Below are 20,430 nucleotides of genomic sequence, written 5' to 3' on the forward strand. Positions count from 1 at the left end.
ACTCTGCTGTTGCCTTCAGAGGATCTTAGTTCCCTCTCCTTCCCACCATTTACCCTTCCATCCAATGGCTGTTTGAGTTTGTATTTAGCAGATGTTCTCAGTCCTGGGGTTGTCTTCCTGACTGAGAAGACAAGTCTCATTCATTCAGAATTTAGTTTGTGTATCTATGTTTCCCATTGCTGGAAACACAACCATAGGGTCTTATGTAGCCCAGGCTGGCCTCAACCTAACTATGTAGCTGAGGATGATCTTGGAACTTCTGAGCCTCCTGCCTCCACCTCTCAAGTGCTGGGGTTGTTAGCTTATAGCACCACAGCTGGCTTCATCCTGGGAATGAATCAAACCAGTCGTTTTGTGTATACTGGGCAAATACTCGACCAGCTGCGAAAAGTCCCTAGCTCTTCACTTATTCTACAAATAAACTCCATTTCAACTATTCTCAAGCCCTCTCTCTAGTCCTGGGAGCTTGTGGGGCACTCATTGTAAGACTCTGCTAGGCCTTCAGTATTCCCCCTCTCTAGCGACCATGAGCTGATTGTCCAAAGGAAGTGGGGTTTCCACACATCTGATTGAAAAAAAAAAAAAAAAGATCTCAGGCTGTCTCCTTTTTTTAGGGGCCAGGCCTAGCGCTCTGTGGCCTAAAGATGGTTTTGTGCTCAAGAGAACCCAGCCCTGTCAGGGAATTCTTGCTTGTGTCTTTTGTCCTTTCCTAGACCCTAACTCTAGCTTGACTTTGAGGGGATAGGAGGTAGTGCCTGGGGAGTCCTAATGCCTGCACACTCTCGGGTCCTAAGGTACCTGCCCTGGGTCAGAGCGGCCAGTGTCTAGTCAACTTGCTCCACAGCGACCGACCAACCGTGGAGCTGGCACGCGGGCGCGCTGTCAGGTTTGGAGACGTCTGAGATTGGAGAATGCACCCCCGCCCTTCTCTGAGTGAGCGCGTGCGGGAGGCACAATTGTGTGTGGCTGTGATTCGCTGCACTTTAGATGGCAGTTATCAGCCAGACTGAGCGCCCTCAGTCCGGAGCACAAATGCCTCATACCCCAATTTACTTTTCCTCTGTCTCTTGTCCAGTTCTGTCCTTGTGGGGTCCCCAGTCCCTTTAACCTAAAACCGATGGCAGGAGCTCCCGCCAGTTTCTAAGCAGCCGAGGCTACCGATTCCGGCGGAGGCGGGAGGCGGGGAAAGAAGACTGAGACTTTAGGATTGGCCCCGCCGGGTGCATGTGGCCCCCGGCGAGCAGCCTCCACCCCCGCCCCGCAACCGCCGCCGCATTCCCAGGGGAGCGCGGAGGAGGAGCCGCTCCCCAACTTCGTGGCCCACGAAGGGGTGGGGGTCAGGGGCGGTCTCCCTTGCCCTGTCCGTCTCTGCCCTGAAGGTGCAGCCTGCTTCCAGAGCAGTCATTGCCATGGAGACCCCTGAAGCTATAAAGCCAGGTATCTAGGCGTCGGGCACCTCACGAGCCGCTGAGCCCCCCAAGTAAAAAAGCAAGCGTCCCGGCCCCCGCAAGAAAGGAGGAGGCGGGGAGAGGCTCTGGGAGCTGGAGGAGCGGCGCTCCCCGCCGGGGCAGGAGGCAGGCGCGCCAGGCGGGAGCCACCCGCTCAACAGGGGAGCAGGGGCTGCCCGGGGTGCGGGTGAGTGGCGCTGCTCCAAGCCACGAGGGACCAAGGGGCGTCGGATACAGGGAAGAGGGCCCAAGAGTTGAGGAGGCCGAGCTTGGAGCTTGAGCGAGAGTCGGAGCAGCCAGCAGCCAGCAGCCCACACCTCCAGTCGTGGGGGGCCAGGGAGGAAAAGCAAGACGCCCTGGGAGCGGCGAGGCAGCCGAGCGGTAGGGAGACCTGAGCGGGAACTGCAGGACACTCGGTTGCAGCCACCTACGCGCCGCTTGGAAAGAGCGGTACCGGTGTCCGGGCCGGGGCCGTAGCCCCGTGGGGTGAGGGAACAGGGGCGCCCCCGTGCGTCGGACTTCCGGGGCGCGGCGGCCGGAGCCATGCTCAAGCCCAAGGACCTGTGCCCCCGAGCGGGGACGCGCACCTTCCTTGAGGCCATGCAGGCCGGCAAAGTGCACTTGGCCCGTTTCGTGCTGGACGCGCTAGACCGCAGCATCATCGACTGCCGCGCAGAGCAGGGCCGGACGCCGCTTATGGTGGCCGTGGGGCTGCCGGACCCCGCGATGCGCTCGCGCTTCGTGCGACTGCTGCTGGAGCAAGGTGCAGCCGTGAACCTGCGGGACGAGCGGGGCCGCACTGCACTCAGTCTGGCCTGCGAGCGAGGCCACTTAGACGCCGTGCAGCTCCTGGTGCAGTTCAGCGGCGATCCGGAGGCGACGGACTCGGCGGGCAACAGCCCGGTGATGTGGGCGGCGGCGTGCGGCCACGGGGCGGTGCTGGAGTTCTTGGTGCGCTCTTTCCGCCGCCTGGGCTTACGCCTTGACCGCACCAACCGGGCGGGCCTCACCGCGCTGCAGCTGGCTGCCTCTCGCGGCCACGGGACCTGTGTGCAAGCCCTCACCGGGCCTTGGGGTCGGGCAGCCGCCGCGGCAGCGGCCCGGGGCTCCAACTCCGACAGTCCCCCTGGCCACCCTGCCCCTGTGCCCAGCCCAGAGCGGCGACGACCCAGTCCCCGTCGTCTACCGCGCCCTCTTTTGGCACGGTTTGCGCGAGCTGCCGGCGGCCACGGTCACGGTCACGGCCATGGCCACGGCCACGGAGGCGAGCTTGCCTCTGCTGGCAAGGGCTCGGTCCGTCATAGGGCACAAGGCAATGAGAGACCAGAGTTGGGCCGGAGCATGAGCCTAGCTCTGGGTACCATGACAGAGGAGGAGACAGCACGCCTTAGGGCAGGAGCTCTGATGGCTCGACCAAACTCACCCCAGTCTTCGGGGAGTGGGCGGTGGCGTTCACAGGAGGTGCTGGAGGGAGCGCCACTGGCCTTAATGCAAGCCCCGGTCGGCCCGGTCGGCCTTAGTCCTCATCCCGAGGGCGGCCCCGGCTCTGGCCGCCTGGGTTTGCGCCGACGGTCCACAGCCCCAGACATCCCCAGCCTGGTCGGGGAGGCTTCAGGGCCTGAGAGTGGCCCAGAATTAGAGAACAACGCTCTGCCTTTCTCAGTACCTGGGCCAAAGCCTTGGCAGGCGGGCACAGAGGCTGTAGTACTGCAGGCTCAGCGGTAAGGAGCGCGAAGGTCGAGCCCTGTAAAGTTCACTCTGTCTCTAGTTACTAAGATGTCTCCCTTTCCTCCAAGTCCTCCCTTTCTCTGCAGTTTTCTGCCCACCCTTTGTCCCCACTGCTAAAGGGAGACCTCCTGTAGTCCTCCACCAGATGTAAGAAAGAGATCCCATCCTTTTGTGTGCTCTTTGGTATTTCCTATCTCCCACCTTCCTCCAGCTTGACTTCCTTGTCCTGGGGGAAAATGGAGGTGTGAACAATGGCTGCTTCTGTGGGCTTCAGCTTTCTAGCCGGAAAGGTGGATGGCTCAGGCCGAGCCCCAGCCTTGAGGTTCAACTGCATAGACTCAGTACCCGCAGAATCCCCTGCCTATTTTTAACTTTTCCTATCACCTTGGCAGCCAGGTAACAGCAGAGCTGGCTTTGAGAGAACAAGGGCCCAGACGGCTGTGCCTGCTGATGCTGACCATAATAGTTTGACAAACTACCAAAGTCTCCCTTCCCTGTAAGTGTTGGAAGAAGGGAGGAACTAAGGTGGCCACGTAAGCTTTTTGGACAAGAGGGCTGATTATGAAGGAATCCAGTGGTTAAGGTTTTCTGAGGCAGAGACTCAAGGCAACAGGAATATTTTGAGACTCAATGCCCCCTTTAGGTGTTTACCAGCTTTCCCTTCTGGGAAATCAACTGCCTTTGACTCTGTCTCAGTCAGACTATGGGATCTAACTTCATTGATACTGGTGGGTCACTGCTTCCCCAAGTCCCTACTAACTCTTGGCTTCTGGGCCAGCTTGATCCCCCAAATGATTGTGTTTGAATTTCATCTTTGAGGTTCAATGTTTTCCCTTCTCCTGGCCCAGCCTTACTTACATTTCCACTTAGTCCCAGAGGCCTGAAATGGAAAGGACACAGCACCCCACCCCCTCCTTCCTCCCAGCTCCCCCATTCCACACGTGGGTGCTCCAAGAGGGTGGAACAGTTAGGAAGGATTTTTGCTTAATTGTATTTCTCCCAACCCTCAAAAGAATTCGTGTTTTGAGCCTTTGTATATGAAGCAGAAAGCAGCAGGTCTGATCCGAGGCTTAAGAACCTGACAACGTCTCTTTAAATAGCACCTCAGCGAGGGGGATAATTGACTGTAGTGTTTGCCACGTTAACGGCGACGGGCGCGGGAGTCGAGAGCCCACACGAACCGCAGGTCTCGGTCTAAATTACATCAGACTCCCGAGAGAGCATAGGAGGGGGCTGCTAAACGTCTCCTGCTTCTTGCTGGGCTGTTAATGGAGGGCAGGGCAGATGATGGATGCTAGATCAAGACCAAAGACCCCTGTCTGGGCCCCACCGCGTGGGATGCAGGCCCAACCCAGCTTCCAGCTTTTATTACTGGGCAGATTAGTGAGTCAGAGGCAACTGTGGAGAAGTAGTTAGGCCCCCTCCCCGCGAAGTCTTTTGTCCTCTCCATCTCCGCCCCTGCCCTCCAACACTGTACCGCCTCAGAGAGGAGGCGAAGAAAGGAGTTCGACAGATTGCATGCTCTACGACCCCAGTGTCAGTGCTGGCTCCTGGTGGAAAATCTGTACCAGCAGGGTGGGGTAAAAACTCCTGCTTCAAAGCAGTGAAGGTTTTCTGGCCATGATAGTACCTCGGGTTTCTATTTGTGAACCCCGAAGAGTGGGCATTTAAGTCCCTCACTTGTCTGCGATAAAGTCTTTGAAGACGTTGATCTTTGTGGAAGATCGTCTTTGTGGAAAGGTTTCTCACCAGTAACTCTGAGGGAACTTCCCAGAGAGAATGCTGGTGCTCAGAAACTGGGTCTGCGGTTGAAGGGTAGGAAGTCGGAAACCAGTTTTTGCAGGGGCCAGAGAGCTCCGCAGTTCCTGCCCTCCCTCGCTAGCGTCCGAGGCCGCGCTCCAGCCCACAATTGGGACCGTGATCCTTGCTGCCCCCTGGTGGCACCTCTGCATTCTCCTCGCTGCGCCCCGGGAGCTCAGATTTGGCTTTCTTTGGGAGATCATTGATGTGTAACTTCTCCCTCTGTGTGCTTTTTACCCATAAAGCGTGTTCCTCTTGTAAAATATTAAATCCGGATACTTGAAGTCACTTCACTTCAATGAAGTGAGGAACAGTGAACAAGGAAAGTCAGCACTGGGTGTGGTAAGAAGTGCTCAGAAGCCCAGCAAAGACCCCTTTACCAAGAACCCCAAGTTATTTTGCAAGCTAAGGCTACTGTTGGAAGATCGCCTGCTGTCTTTAGAACAACTGGAGCTGCCAACCCTTATGACTTCTGAGCCTTGACCTGACCATGTGTGTTGTCTTACGACAGTTGCTATTCATTCTGGGATGATCTCTCTGCCACCCCACCCCACCCGGACACACACAGACACTCCCGGCCTCTGCCCCACACACCCGCACACATACACCTGCCTTTTCTCACCCCAAGGGGCAGACGAACAGTATACCACAGTGTCTGAAAAGTCAGAGGAGGTCAGAGCTGGGACACTCCAAGTAAATAGTGTTTTTCCTCTGACCCTTTGTCCCTCACATTCCATTTTCAACTATGTTTACTTTTAGTGATGTTTTTTTAATGGTGTAAGGATACAATTTTTTGGCTTACAAGCACCGTAGCATTTGGCTCACACGTTGTGTCAGGGGTGCTGCCAACCATCCAGTGTCACTGATATGTCACCCTGTGAGAATGTCACTTTGGTCAGTCTCTGTTGGGTAAACGATTGCTCTTGTCTGTGGTCTGTGGAGTTGCTGGAACATGGGTGGTTGAAAATGATGTTTCGGATACACTGTAGATCTTTTCCATCTCAACTGAGTTGTGGGGCTTGTTGTCTGCCCTTAGCTAAGCCTTAGCAGGCTCTGTACAGAACTCCAGCACACTTCACTCGCTCTGGACTTCCTGTTAGCTCTAGGTATACTGAGGCTGCGGTCTTCACTTGTCCCCTCCTGCAGTAGGAAAAGACTTTGCTGCATATTCTGCCTTTCCTATTATTGTCATCATCGTCGTCATTGTGAAGAGTCAGTCACCCCAGCCACTGGCACTTAGCGCTGGTTGGCATGGAAGGGTATGAAGGACGTTGGCACATGCATTTGGAGCGATGTGCTGAAAAAGACTGGCAGGGGAGGCACAGCTAATAAACCCAGTGTTGTTGCATTGGAGACCTGGCCTCTCTTTGCCTTCCTGCTCACTGCTGCCTCTTGGCTTCCTTTGAAAAGATGGAAGCACACACTCCATTTGGAGGCACTTCCTACCTTCATCAGCCCTGGCCATGGCCATTCTACAGTCATGGGGGCTGCTTCTCGATGAACCAATGAACCGCTGCTGGGGCTGGGGCTGGGGCTGGGGCTGGGGCTGGGGCTGGGGCTGGGGCTGGGGCTGGGGCTGGGGCTGGGGCTGGGGCTGGGGCTGGGGCTGGGGCTGGCTCCTTGCTCCGAGTTAAGTGGTTTCAATGAGCACTGTGTTGAGTATAGAGCTCAGAAAAGGAAGATTGGAATCACTGTCGGAGTAAAAGTTAAAAGATTTTTTTGCCACTTCCCAACCCCAGGGCTAGAACCCAAGTCTCTGGTCACTTCCCTACTCTTTTGAAATTTCAGAGTCCTTCAGTTTTAAGAAATGCACATGGGCTGCTTTCAGGGAACTTTCTATGGGCAGCCTGAAGACCAGGAGAAGGGAGAAACCAACCTTGAATGAGGTTGGTCTCTGTGGCCTTGAGTTGCCAGGGCCCTCCCCCACACCTCCGCCTGGTGGCTCCTCGGCCCTGACCAGAGCCTTCTTCGCCCTTTCTTCAAGCCCCAGGGCCTTCCACTTCCTGGCTCCTCCTTCCTCGGCCCTCATTCTAGGTGTCCAAGCCAAAGAAGCTGGGTGATTTGTGGATTCAAGTAACCACAGAAGAGCCCTACTAGGTACCCACTCCAAGGGCATCCAGTTCCAAGAAAGCCTGGCTCCAATCCCAGAGAATGAAAAACCCAAAGGTTCGAACATTTAGTTTAATTTAAAACAGGCACAAGTTCAAACAAGTCACAAAAATGTCTAGGGAAGGATGCTTTTGTTTTTTTTTTTTTAAAACTCTGACCCTTAAAAAAAAAAAAGACCTTGCAATTTTTTTTTTTTTTTTTTTTTTTTTTGCCCTAATGCAGGTCATCAGGGAACAGAGGAGTCTAAAAATATTATCTGGATCGGGTCCAGACACTGGAGTTCTTCCTTGGCATTCCCTGTCTCACAACAGCCAGGAAGGTGGGAAGGGAGGGAGGTCAAGGAGGCAGGGAAGTATCAGCAGGACAGCTGGGGCAGCAGGCTCACAGAGGAGGTGCTCATCCCTCGGCATGAGGGACCCCCTCCGGGAGGTGGTTCACCTTTCTGTCCCAGCCCAGGGTTCTGAAGAGGAGGGGTCCCTGATCTGGCCACTAAGAAGTTGCTGACAGGCAAAACAAAGTATATTCCCTTACTATTCCTGCCTCAGTATGGGAGAAACTCAGAAACGTCGAGGGCCCCCAGCATGTGTTAGACTTGACATACACACACCCCTTCCCCGTTTAGGTAATAACATGAGACTTGAGAGGCAGAAAGCCAGGTCCAAAAAGCAGATTCCTTCAGAATGGAGCTTGGTAGAAAAGAGGTGGACAGCTCTTCTGAGGCTCTCTGTGGGTGACTGGAAGGACCTGGGCCACTGGGGGAAGTTTACACACACACACACACACACACACACACACACACACACACACACACACACACACACACACAGAGAGAGAGAGAGAGAGAGAGAGAGAGAGAGAGAGAGAGAGAGAGAGAGAGAGAGAGAGAGAGAGAGAGAGAAAGTTCTCTACATCCTGGACAATGGAACCACGTTTACTGCCAACCCACTCTCTCTCAGAAGATTCCCCCCTGGCTGCTCTCATGGCCTACACACAGGCTATTCACAGTTCCGTCGAGGCTTTCTAGGGCGAGGCAGTGCCAGGGAACAGACAGGAAACAGGTGCAAGTGGGGCTTCCAGAAGTCAGACCAGAGGAGGAAGAAGGATTCAGGCAGCGAAATCCTTCCCCGTGGCCCTCTGGGACCCCAGGGTTTGAAGCTTCAGTTGAGAATAGCAAGTGTCCATGTGGAGATGGAGCATGCACCCTCTTGGTGGCCCCAGGTCACTGTGGACACTGCCTTTAAAAATCTGCAGCAGCCTGTCGGCTTTGCTGGCTTGTGGCCAAGAGCACCACTCTCCGCGTTTCTTAGAAACATCCCTGTGCAAATAACAAAGGGCCAAACCTGCAGAAGGGGTCACTGTCATCCCAAAGGCAACTGGGACTCTGGGGAGTGAAACCAAAGGGGGCAGGTCCGGCCTGGCCCAGCGGGCAAAAGGGCAGGAGGGAAGGGGTGGAGCTTCACATTCGATCTTTGGAGAGAACACTGAGAGGACAAGGCGGGTAGGCCCTGCCAATGGAATGGCTGCCCAGTGTCCTTTGCCTGTGGGCACAGGTGGCAGGTGCACCCTGGGTGCGGGCTCAGCAGGTAGAGGTCTGCTTGCGGTAGAGCTGTATCAGAGGCACCAGACACTCAGGCAGCCCCGTCTGCAGCAGAAACGGGTGATCCAGGAGCTCCTGGGCCGTGGCTCGCTCTTGGGGTTCCCGTACCAGCATCCGATCCAGGAAGTCTCGCAGCACTGGAGAGACCTATGGAACAGAACCGTGAGGGGGTGAGGGGAAGCCATGGCTCGCAGTCACTTCTCGGCGGCCTGATTGCTGGGCCCCCACTAGCTCCACACCTCATCTTCTCTGCTTTCTTACTTTCTGGTTCCTCCCAGGCGCACTGATGATTGGCTTAGGAGGCAGGAGAAGGAGGCCAGTTCACCTGTTATGAGAGCGGCAGAGCAATGAATGGGATGAGGATGTCTGGAAGTCTGGGTGGCTGGGTTCCACACACGGCCCACTCCCCCTGCCTGCTTCTCAGGGCTCTTGGCTTTCAGGCTCTGCAGCTCTGCGAAAGGGGCATGGAACTGGCATCAGCGATCCAGTTCCTCATCTACCGGGCTGCCTGGGGAATGCTACAGAAGGCTGCCCCCCGGAGCAGTTAACTAACTAACGGGTGCTCTTTGAGACCTGCTCATCTCAGGCTTCGCAGGGCAGTCTCCAGGGACCAAGCTGTCTTAGAGCCTGTTAGAAACTGGGCATCAATCCTCTGGGGGCATTTTTTAGCTTTGGCCACTAGGTGGCAGTACCATTTAGCTGTCTGTCCTCTGGCAATCTGGCAGCAGGGGAATGGATTTATTTGGCAGGAGAGAGTTAATTATAATAAGTATAGATACTGGGTCTAAGGCGCAAACAGTGGCTCAGCTATGGTCAAGATGTGTCATACAGGAGGACAAGCCCAATCATGTGATGGCACTGTGTTGGTATGGGCCCCAGACAAGTAGAATGGAAGGATTTGTACTCTGGATTCCTCCTTGGGAGACCCTAGGGCTCCTCTTCCTCCTCATAGGGATAGGTGAAGAGCCTGCTGCGGTGTGGCTCTCCTGCTGCAGCTGCAGGTGGGAATTTGTTGGCATGAACCTGATGGTTGGTACATACATGTGACTGCACAGGTTTTATGTGGGAAAAGACCAAAAACATATATGTGGATATATATATATATCCTTCTGATTCCATGGCTCCAGGTCCCTGCCCTCCTGTCTCAGGAGAAATGGGCTTGAGGGTATGAGGCTGAGGAGTTCACACCTAACACAATAACTGACCTTGTAAGAGTTCTTTAGCTTGGGTGGGGCGCTGTCCCGCAGCCTCTTCATGGCTTGCACTGGGGAGTCACTGAAGTAGGGGGGTTCTCCATCCACCATCTCAATCACCATGATGCCCAGAGACCAGATATCCACCTGCAGGAGAATAGCCCTGACTCTGCTGCTGGGGTCTGGCTCTTGGTGGCAGTGTGTTGGATAGGGTATCTTGTCTCCTACCAGGTGCCCTAGTGTGGCTGCCTCCTTCCCTTACCCCCTGGTCTGATGCCCTACATTCAGCCCCTTTTTGTATGAGTGGCCAGTGACCATAGAAGCCACCCCTCATGGAGAACACTGGCCATAAGCAAGTGCAGAAGAGAGCAGTGTGTGGCAGGGCCTGCTGCATAGTGAAGTCCAGGTGAGAGTAACTCCATCAAAAAGGGGAGGCATGTCTGGGTGCAATGGTGCAGGCCTTCAATCCCAGCATTTAGAAGGCAGGGGCAGGCATATTTCTGTGAACTTGAGGCCAGTCTGCTCTACATAGTGAGTCCCAGGAAATCTAGGACATGGAGAGACCCTGTCTCAAAAGGAAGACCGGGAATAGGTACTGATTAAGTGGAGACCTCAGAACCGGGGTCATTAATAGTGGAAATACTTAACATGGGCAAGACCGAGGAGCTATGTGGCTCTAAGCCTGGAGATCTTGGGATGGAGGGAACCCTTACCTCAGTCGCGTATAGGGATCTGGAGATCACTTCAGGAGCCATCCAGTATGGAGTTCCTACCAGGGACTTTCTCTTGGGAACATCTTTGCTGATCTGAGCACAGAACCCAAAGTCTGAGAGCTTCACCTGGAGTTGAAAAGGAAGTAGGTAGAGACCAGGAAGAGGAGTGGCACCAGAGAGAACAGGGCGGGCAGCTGAGCCGTGGAAAGGGAGGACCTACCCTGCCATCAAGGGTCAGCAGGATGGAATCACTCTTGATATCTCGGTGGATGACACCCTGGGCGTGCAGGTAAGCCAAGGCCTGAAGCACAGCTTCACACACAGTGGCAATCTGCTCCTCATTCAGTCTGGACAGGGAAGGCAAGCCACCATGGGAGAGCCATGTGGTCAGTGTGGCTGGGCTGGGTAGAGAGGAGTCCCCGGCAAAGGGACTACAACTCCCAGGCTGCAGACTCAGCAGGCTGCAACCCCGGAGTACACGTTTTTCTTGCCCATTTTTAATCTAAGACCATGGAGTCTCAGTTACCCCAAATAGACAGGAGTCTAGTAAGATTAGTCCTATTGGCCAGAGGCAACTGATCTCCACGTCTAAGCAGTGGTGGGGTGGCCTTCCCTCTGCCCAGCCCTTTCAGATGCCCACCTGACTTGGGAGATGATGTCTGTGAGGGCCCCGCCCTGCAGGAACTCCATCAACACCCACAGTTCCTCTCCTACCAGGTAACTCTTGTACATCTCCACCACGTTGAGGTGCTGGTAGTCACGCATGATCACCACCTGAGGGCAGAGAGAAGCCTGAGTACCCAGCACAGTATCCCATGGTCAGGCCATCCTGCTCTCCCGCCAAGTCGGCCCCACGTGCCGTGCAAGCCTCATTGAACATTTCTACTGCCCTGCGGGCATCCCGCCAGGTCCCCACCTCATTAAAGAGCAGCTCCCTGCGTTGCTGCTTCCTGAGGTCCATCATCTTGACTGCTACCTGGCGACCTGAGTGCTTCTCCCGGGCCAGACACACAATGCCCGTGGAGCCCTCCCCAATCTTCACGTAGCTGTCCAGCAGCAGCCGAGGGTCACCCTGGTCCACCACCATCCTGAGCGCAGCCTTGAACTGTTCATGGGTCACAATGCCTGTGTCTTCGCCACCCAGGGCCCCCTTGGCCACTGTGGGGTCCTGGGGCAGGTAGAGATTGCTGGTGCTGATCTGAGCATGCCGGGTACGGGGGGAGCCTGCTGGAGAAGACCGGCCTGGAAGTGGACCAGCGGCTGGGGCTATGCGGAGGGACTTCTGGGGGCTGCTGGTATCTGAGGTGGTCAGAGGACTGAAGGTCCCCATGGGCTGCTCTGAGGGCAAGGACTGGGCCTTGGCTACCAGGTTTGAGGAGGAGTCTTTTTGTGGTGGTCGGAAAGCAGAATTGGGCTGCGAAGACAAGGAAAGAGACAATATTCGGTGTGTTAAGGAACATTTGAGACAAGCTTCCTAAAGGCAGGGTTGGCTGCTGTGGCCTGGACACTAGCAGGGCCACCCAGGACTTCAGATTAAATTGAGGAAGCAAACAATTGAGCTGAACCTGACCAGAGCAGCAGATGTACCCCCTATCCCCCAGGGGACAGGCACAGGAGCATCTCTTTATACTCACTCTCCCACTCCCAGGGGAGACAAAGACAGTAAGCCCCCCTCCCACCACCGGGGCCTCAAGCTGGGTATTTCTTCCTGGGCAATTGACAAGCAGGCCTCAGGGAGACAGATTTCTCAGGGAAGCTGTGTCAGAGGCTCCTGGTGTGAGTGGAGATGGCCCTGGGCAAGAGGCAGTGGGTAGCTGTGACTGGCTCCCAAAACCAAGACAGGGAAGGAGCCATGGCTGCTGTGTAGCAGCATTCTTGTGAGGCTGTGTATCTAGGAGGTTAGCCTCTTGGCTAAAACCCTTGGAGGAAAAAGTGTTGGGGGGGGCTACTCTCAGCCTCATTTGGGGGTGACACAGAGGAAAGACAGCCCATCCCTGAAAACTGGTGAAGCCCTCTCCTATCTGAGCCTTCCTGCCAGCGCTGGAGCAAAAGGAGCCCACCCCTCACCACCCCTTCAGGGATCTTGTATTTTTAAAAGGCACATGAAGAGGGACCCTACAGGGACTACACAGAAGGTTGCCTAGGGCACCCCTAACCTATCCCAGGGGCAGATGTCTGTACTCAGTAGGTTTCACGCATGGCCACAACACTGAACCCTCTCAAGGAAATCTCCTGGAGCTGACACTTTAGGCTTGTTCAGGTGCCCCAAATCTTGGTTCTGCCATAGGCTTGCCAGCTCTATGCTATTCCCAGGCTTTGGGGACTCACTCTAAGCAAGAGCAGAGCCTTGCTGGGGTTCTGCAAGTACACAGGGGTGGTTGAAGGAAGATTCTGTCAAGCCTGTCAGAGCCCCAGCCATCTGGAAACTCTGCTTTGAAGGGAACTACTCCCCTGAGTTTGCCTCTGAGCCCATGATGACCGTCAACTGCTTCCACTGCGGGAGAGCCCTGGCATACACTATGGCCCATGAGGGTTCTCAGTGTCCTCCATGGGGATGGGCAGCATGGTGACTGGCAGTTCAAACAAATGCTGTCAGAGCCCAGCTCAGTGTTAGCACCTCTTTCTTTTAGACCCCTGCAGCTCACCCAAACAGACATAGGGATCAACTGACTCTGACCTCCCTAGGGCTATGCCCTGCCCTGTCACACCTTAGCTTAGTAGGGATGTCTCCCAAGTCACAGCCTTCCAGAGACCCCTAATCTCACAGATATGTGAGGAACAAGAGTGTATGAAGCCAAAAGGCCTCCTCGGTGCCTCAGCTGGAAGTGGCCTGCAGCACTAGTAGGCTCACTAGTAGGCATTCTCCAGTTCAGGCTACACCCCAGTCATACCATCACCACAGCAAGGATCCAGCTTGCTCCCAATGCCCTCCCGTTCAAGGGGAGGCCCCACCACCATGAGCAGCTGTTTCTTAGGCATGGCTTAAAACCCTCAAGCTCATCCTGTCTTTCGGGGGCTTGATAATAACTATCCACTGCGATTGCAATGCTTTGTAGACAAGATCCAGGAGCCCGGAAGGTCTGAGATGGGATGACGGCTCTAAGAGAGGCCCTTTCCTGCTTGCTCCTGTGATTCACTGGAGACCCGAGGTGAGCTCACTCTGAGTACGTCATCATCTCCCAAGTGAGAAATGGTGGCCCTGTCACTGCAGACAGGATGGGCAGGCAGGCAGGCGAGTAGGGAAACATGCTAACCTGCCTGCCAAGAAATGCCACCAAGTCTCCCTCCCCTCTGTCTCAGGAAAGAAGCCCTCTGTCCTGCCACTCCAAGTTCTGGTGCAGTCATATCTGATTCTCATAGCTCACACTCTTCTGGAAAGTTGTCCCCCTCCAGGGACATTAAAGAATCAAGCACACACTACTGTAGAAGTGAGAACTGAGGGCTGATTCTCCTGTGACCCTCTGGTCTTCTCTGGACACATTGCAGAATAAATAACTATGGAGAGAAAAGGAAGAGGAAAAAGAGGAGGAAGCGGAGGAGGTCACTGTAGGCATCGAGCGATACCCAGAATCCCCTGCAGTTCTCAGGGAACCAGGGGCTTCAGAACTGCCCCCAAAGAGGGAGGCAGAGAGACCCTGTCCTCTCCAGGTAAGGGCACATATCCCTACTTGGACCTTGAGGTTCTGTCCTGAGATTTTGGTTAAAGATGCTTTTAAAGGAGGGTCTGCCTCTCAGTGTGGAGTGCCAGGCCTCAGAGAACAGGAATGCCAGCCACAGTGATCTCTTCTCTCTACCTGAAATGACTTGGCTTACAGCCTGTGACTCACACATGCTAAGCCTTTGGAAGACATGGATTCAGATGGTGAATTCAGGCTATAGCCGTTAGCCAAGGTCACTCTGGTTGACCGTTTTGATTTCCCACATTCTTATCCTTATCCAGTGAGTGGGGAGGGCCCCACTAGGCTTGGCTTCTCTAATACTTATTGGCCTATGGATGTCACTAGGTGTGCTTCCTTGTCCTCCTTAGAGAGACCCCAGGAGGAAGCCCCAGGTCATATACCTTGTTCTGTGGCAGAGGGACCGGTTTGCTGCTGCTTGCCGGGCCTGTGGCAGGAGTAGACAGGAACATGCTTCGGAAGAGCCGGTGCTTGAGGCTGCTTTCCTGGTTCTTAGGGCTAGGGCTGCCTTCTCCACCTGGCCTGCTAATGGCCGAGCCCACTAGGCAGGACTGTGGCCGGGCCTCTTCGGAGCTATGCTTGGCAACCTTCACCCCACGCCTCCCTGTGGCCATAGGGGGTGAGGTACCAGGTGGGGAACTCTGCAGACAGGCACCCAGCTGCTGCAGGCAGCGTTGTGAGGCACCCTGGAACTCAGCAGGGCCCAGGGACTGCGCCTTGGCAGCCATCCCATTGGGCAGGGCCTGCGGGCTCTGTGGTTCTGGCCAGGGCACCTGCCTGTGACCTGCTGGTGTGCCCCCATTGCAGCTGAGGTAGAGGCCATGGGGATCAGTGTGCTCCGACTGGGGGCTTTGGAGGTACATATCAGGGTCAGCAGCCCACTGATCATCTCCCAGCAGCCCCAGGGACTGTGCCCGCCGCCGGCTGGTGGGGCTGCGTCCACGCAGGGTGTTGGAGCTGATAACTGACAACTTCTGAATGTCGTTGAGCAGCCCCGAGATGTAGCCCTCCGTGGGCACTGAGCTGCCCCGTACCACTGTCTGTGGAGGAAGACAAAAGAGTATGGAAGAACAGCCCCTTCGTGGCAGGTGGCGGCTCAGAGCCTCCCACCCACACACCTCCATTATCACCGTCCATGTGTTAGGGTTTGAGATATTCACCCGTGTTCACAGTGAATCTATAAGGCTATGGGGAGAAAGCCCTGGTTGGCAGGGCAGATAGGGCAGCCTCAAGGTTAGGGTCCAACATGAAAAGTGGGTGGGTCAGCTGAGCCCAGGGAGCTGGCGAACTCAGCACTTCAGGCTTTAGATCTTCTTTAGTGGTCTTCAGAGAGACCTCCTCACCTCCCATCCACTATGACAAGTCTCCTGACCTCAACTCCAAACCAACTCTTAAGTCTCCTCATGTGACCCTTGGTCTGTGACAGCTGTATCTCCTCTGGGGCTAAAGGTCTAAGTGGTGGATGAGTTAGTTTTGATGGTTTGGGGAGAATTTTTTCAAGACAGGGCCTCACCCTGTAGCCTAGGCTAGTCCTTCAACTCCTAGCATTATGACTGCTTTAGCCTGTCAAGCGTTGGGCTTATAACAGAGAGCCCTCACACCCAGCTTAAAGTTCTCCCCAGGTAGGAAGGCTGATTAGCAGAGAACTGAGACAGGAGACTTGATTCTGATACTCAAGTGGACCCTGCTGGTGCCGCTGGGGGTCTCACAGACAACTTCCTGTGCAGTGGGAGAGGCTGAACATGGCTGCAAGCCTGCCCTCCTTATCCTTACCTTCATGGGCTGCAACTGCACCCGTGTGATTCGAGAAGGATCCACCACAGGCTTGGGCCGCCTCAGTGTATCCAGAATGTTCTGCCATTGTGGGGGCAGACCCACAAACTTGCCTTCCTTGGGGTCAAAGGAGGTGTGGACACGATGCTGGAAGTTCTGCGGGGCTGATATCTCAGGACGTTTCTTCTTTTTCTTGCGGAACATGGTGCCTGCAAGAGGGTTAGCTGAGATGGTCCCAGGGACCCTGGGGTGGATCAGTGGGTACTGGGTATCAGGCTCAGGCCTGTGTGTATCTCTCTTAGCATACTACTCTATCCCAAGGGCTTTTCTTACTCTCTCCTGGACTTCCTCGGGGAAATGGCTGACTCCCAGTAGAGCAGTTGTAGAAACAACAAAGGTGCTATAATAAATAAATAGCCATGTAGACTACAAGCAAGGAAAAGAGGTGCCCACCTTATTGCTTGTGTCAAGTTGCCTGCCAAGGAGTGCTTTTATAAAACCCAAAGCCCATTGCAAGTATCAATCTGCATGGAAGAACTACAAAATGGAAGGAAGACCGGCAGACTTTTTTCTGAAGCTGGTATGATCTTGTCTCTTCAGCCAAATAAGAATTCAAGAAAAGAAAAGTCTGAACCAATCTCACTTAAGAACGTACACATGTGCTGGGCATGGTGTTATATGGCTGTAATCCCAGCTTCTGGGAAGTTGTGGCAGGGGGATTGCTGTGAGTTTGAGGCTAACTTGAACTATATTATAAGACCCTGTCTAAACTGTGATACCCCTCCCACCACAAAAGACCATAGATGTGAAAGTCTAAACAAAACTAGCAAACTGAATCAAATGATTTGTTAAAAATTTCATCACGGTCAACTCTTGTTTGTTGCTGACTGACTAATAGAAAACCTGTTAAAGCAACACACATTAGCAAGAAGCCCAACAGCCAATTTGCAGCACTGATGCCCAGGCCGAATGGGTACCATGTGACTTGGCAGCGCCAAAAGGGTCCGCCTCACGAGCGTGCACTTTGCCTTAACTCTGAAAAGGGCTGAGCCAAAGGGTCGGCCTTGGTTAGGGCCAGGGTAGATAACTTATAGGTCAAGTTCTCCACAAAAAGGCAGAGAGTCCCACTTAGCCACTTTCTGTGGATTTTAATCTTATCCTAGGATATTTCACAGAATGTAGTCAAGCCTGCACCCCTCACCTTGCTGATCTGGAGTTAGCATGAGGCTCTACTGAACTCCGTCAATGGAAATGGTGTAGAGGGGCTTCCAAAGGGCTGTCCTGGTCACTCTTAGGGACCAGGCTTGACTAAACATACTGATAAACTACACTTGAGTGCCTTTGAACATTTCAGAAATGGAATGAATCAATATGTCTCTGACTCTGAATAGGGTCTTACCATGTCTCCCCAAGGGTTATCCCTCTGCCTCTGTCTCTGGAGTGACTGGGACCCTGAATGCACTGCCTTATAGAGCTTACACTGTTTCTCCGTGTGAAGGTTGTGGATTACTCTTCCAGTTGAAGAGCTGCCATGCAGGGCCATTGCCATCTCTGACTGCTCTCCTTGCAGAGAAAGCATTTTCTCCATCGCTTTGGCAGGTTCTGGAGAGGTTGCAGGCAATAGTCCCACCAAAAAAAGGCAGAAGGACCGCCACTTCCTCACCAGGAACTTGCTATATGTAAGGCAGTGGAATCCATAGCACGCGCCCTAGATCAGCAGACTCTAATATCCCCTAAGGGCGGAGCAGCGGCTCCAGAACCCTGGAGACTGAAGACTTTACATTGAAACGCATCACTGAGTTGCTGAGGGCCTCCACCCTAATAGGAGTGACTTGGAGCAGTTACCCAAGCAGCCTGAGCCTCTGTGCTTCTCTCTAGTGTTTGTGGAAGAAGCTTACAAGGTTAGTGAGGGCAAGCGATGGATTCCCAGCAGACGCTGGCCATCTCTCTAGTTGTGTTCTCGCTCACCTCGTGCCTATGCTGGGGTCTTCAGACTCTGACACTTGGGTAGATTTGGGTCTGGGAAGTTCTTTCCTCTCTCATGTCCTTCTCAAGGGGTCATGACTAAAACTCTAGGTTCCGGATGCAGACACGATACTTCATACCTCTGTTACGCAGCCTCTTTGGACTGCTTAGGCCTCTGCTCTTGCTTTGGTCAGTAAGGCCAGTCTCCACAGCCTCTCAGGCAGACCCTCCCCCTGGATTGTTAGCAGACTCTGTGGGCTAGTTTTATGTCAACTCGACATAAGCCAGAGTCATCTGAAAGGAGGGAACCACAATTGAGAAAGTGCCTCAGTAAGATCTGGCTGTAGAGCATTTTCTCAATGATTGATGGGGAGGGCCCAGCCCATTGTGGTTAGTACCATCCCTGGGCTGGTGGTCCTGGGTTCTATAAGAGAGCAGGCTGAGTTTGCAATGAAGAGTAAGTCAGTTAGTAGCACTCCTCCATGGCCTCTGCACCAGCTTCTGTCCTGATGTCCCTCAGTAACAGACTGTTAGCTGGAACTAGAAGCTGAATTAACCCTTTCCTCCCCAACTTGCTTTTGGTTACATTGTTTCACCACAGCAATAGAAATCCTGACTAAGACACAGATCCGCTTGCCTCCTCTGTAGCTGGGAAATCTTCTAGAGGTGCAAATACATCTAGAGCCACAAAAGAACTGCCTGAGGCCTTCTTCTGAGAACCCTGATTTCTTCACCTCCTCCATGGGGAGGGAAGGCATCAAGTGGTGTCAGGGACCCCATACCTTCCTTCCAGAGTTCACCCTAACAGCAATCCCTTGACAAGATCCCCCCAGAGACAGCAGAGAGATCCGGGGAGAAAGACCAGCAGTCAGGGGATTACAGAGGTTGGGGGCTAACAGAGTAGTCAGTGGAGCTTCGGGTAGGAGGAGATCAGATCGAGATTTAAGAAATCGGGGAACATTGGTCAGGCCAACTGTGCTTGGGACAGCATGTTTGTGAAAGTGGGAAAGTCAGAAGAATCTGCAACAACCAAATTAATTTAGAAAGTTCTCAATTCAAGGTCACCGTAAGTAAAAGTTAATTGAATTACGATATAAAATGAAATAAAGCTGTGTGCAAAGTAGCTCACACCTGTAATACCAGATGAGGCAGGGTAATTCAAATCAAGGCCAGCATGCACTGAGGCCAGCCTGGGCTAGAGAGCCTGTCAGAAGAAGAGGAGGAAGAGGAGGAGGAAAAGGAAGAGGAAGAAGACGGCGACAATGATGATGACTGGAGAGAGGGCTCAGTGGTTAAAAGTAATGACTGCTCTTCCAGAGGACCTGAGTTTGGTTCCCAGCAACCACATGGCAGCTCACAGCCACCTGGCACCTCAGTTCCAGTGGATCTGACGCCCTCTTCTGACCTCTGCAGGCTGATATACAAAGCACATACATACACGTGCAAAATAAAATAAAGATAAAATTTAAAAGAGAGAAATGAAATGGCATTATTTATCATCTAACATTAAAAATAGCAAACACCCAGGAATAAATTTCTTCATATTTAAAGCTATAAAACATTATTAGCGATATTAAAGAATGCTCGTCTGCTGAGGAGTTCACACTGTGAAGATGTCAGTTACTCCCAAGTCAACCTACAGACTTATTTCAGGCTCAGCATATTTCTTGTGGCAGAAACTGACACACTGATTCTAAAATGTGCAGGGAAACAGAGAACCAGGAATAGCTGCAGCAATCTGAGAGAACAAAGTTGGAGGACTATACTAAATATATATCGAGGTTTACCATAAAGCTAGCGTAATTAATATGCTGTAGAAACAGCACAAGGACTGACAAACAGAGCAACGGGACAGAAGCAAGAATCCAGAAATAGACCCACTCAGATGAGGTCACTTGATTTATGGCAAAGGTGACATTGCTATATGGTAGGAATAGATGATCTTTTCTGTAGCTGAAGCAATTAAATATCCATGGGGGTGTGTGGGGGGAATGAAGCTGAAGAAATGAGCTCTTGGCATACCCTTAAATTAAATAGAGACAAATCATAACCCACATGTGAAAGGGAAAATCATAAAACTGATGGCTGTGTGTGTGTGTGTGTGTGTGTGTGTCTGTGTGTGTGTACAGTCTGTCTGTCCCCTCCTCATTCCCCTATATGTGATGACTATATTGGACCCAAGTTTGATGGTTTCTTCTGGAATTGCTGACATGATGGGTCCCACACCTGTCTGTGTTCATGGAGCCCAGAAGCAAATTAAAACACCAAGGTTTTCTTTGTCTAAACAGGAATAGGGGATCATTACTTAAAATTTCACCTCTGCCATTTGCCAGTGCAATAGGAAGGAAACACATGAAGATAATCGCTAAGTTTAGCTGGTGGGGCAGGAGGCTTTCCTCCTATGCCACCTCCCTGTTCTTCTAAGGA

At 53.3% G+C, this 20,430-nt stretch overlaps 2 protein-coding genes across 7 annotated transcripts in view; one reads left to right on the plus strand and one right to left on the minus strand.

The window, feature by feature from the left end:
- Positions 1-1,355: 1,355 nt before the first annotated feature.
- Positions 1,356-6,443, plus strand: Ankrd63 (ankyrin repeat domain 63). Its single transcript, XM_021157079.3, has one exon. It carries the CDS (start codon positions 1,992-1,994, stop codon positions 3,171-3,173), a length of 1,182 nt encoding a protein of 393 aa, XP_021012738.1. The 5' UTR covers positions 1,356-1,991; the 3' UTR covers positions 3,174-6,443.
- Positions 6,444-6,632: 189 nt separating this feature from the next.
- Pak6 (p21 (RAC1) activated kinase 6) overlaps positions 6,633-20,430 on the minus strand; it is a 34,636-nt gene continuing 20,838 nt past the window's right edge. For 4 of the 6 annotated variants that reach the window (XM_085834566.1, XM_085834567.1, XM_021154605.3 and 1 more), the window contains 8 exons: positions 16,039-16,247; positions 14,649-15,305; positions 11,505-12,002; positions 11,229-11,362; positions 10,809-10,935; positions 10,589-10,714; positions 9,888-10,022; positions 6,634-8,829 (listed from right to left, as the gene is read on the minus strand). In XM_085834566.1, coding sequence (XP_085690692.1) covers positions 8,662-8,829; positions 9,888-10,022; positions 10,589-10,714; positions 10,809-10,935; positions 11,229-11,362; positions 11,505-12,002; positions 14,649-15,305; positions 16,039-16,242 — 2,049 coding nt within the window. In that variant the 5' untranslated portion in view covers positions 16,243-16,247 and the 3' untranslated portion in view covers positions 6,634-8,661. Of the gene's footprint in view, positions 8,830-8,864; positions 9,134-9,887; positions 10,023-10,588; positions 10,715-10,808; positions 10,936-11,228; positions 11,363-11,504; positions 12,003-14,648; positions 15,306-16,038; positions 19,478-20,430 lie in introns of those variants that run through there. The other 2 variants (XM_085834568.1, XM_085834569.1) reach the window with 2 other exon arrangements.

Source organism: Mus caroli, unplaced genomic scaffold (assembly GCF_978045245.1).
Source record: "Mus caroli unplaced genomic scaffold, Mus_caroli_1 scaffold_2, whole genome shotgun sequence".
In the NCBI taxonomy this organism is placed as follows: Eukaryota; Metazoa; Chordata; class Mammalia; order Rodentia; family Muridae; genus Mus; species Mus caroli.

What these genes read in the sequence shown, in the direction of transcription:
- Ankrd63 (XM_021157079.3), top strand. Translation starts at nt 1,992, where the DNA reads ATGCTCAAGCCCAAGGACCTGTGCCCCCGAGCGGGGACGCGCACCTTC.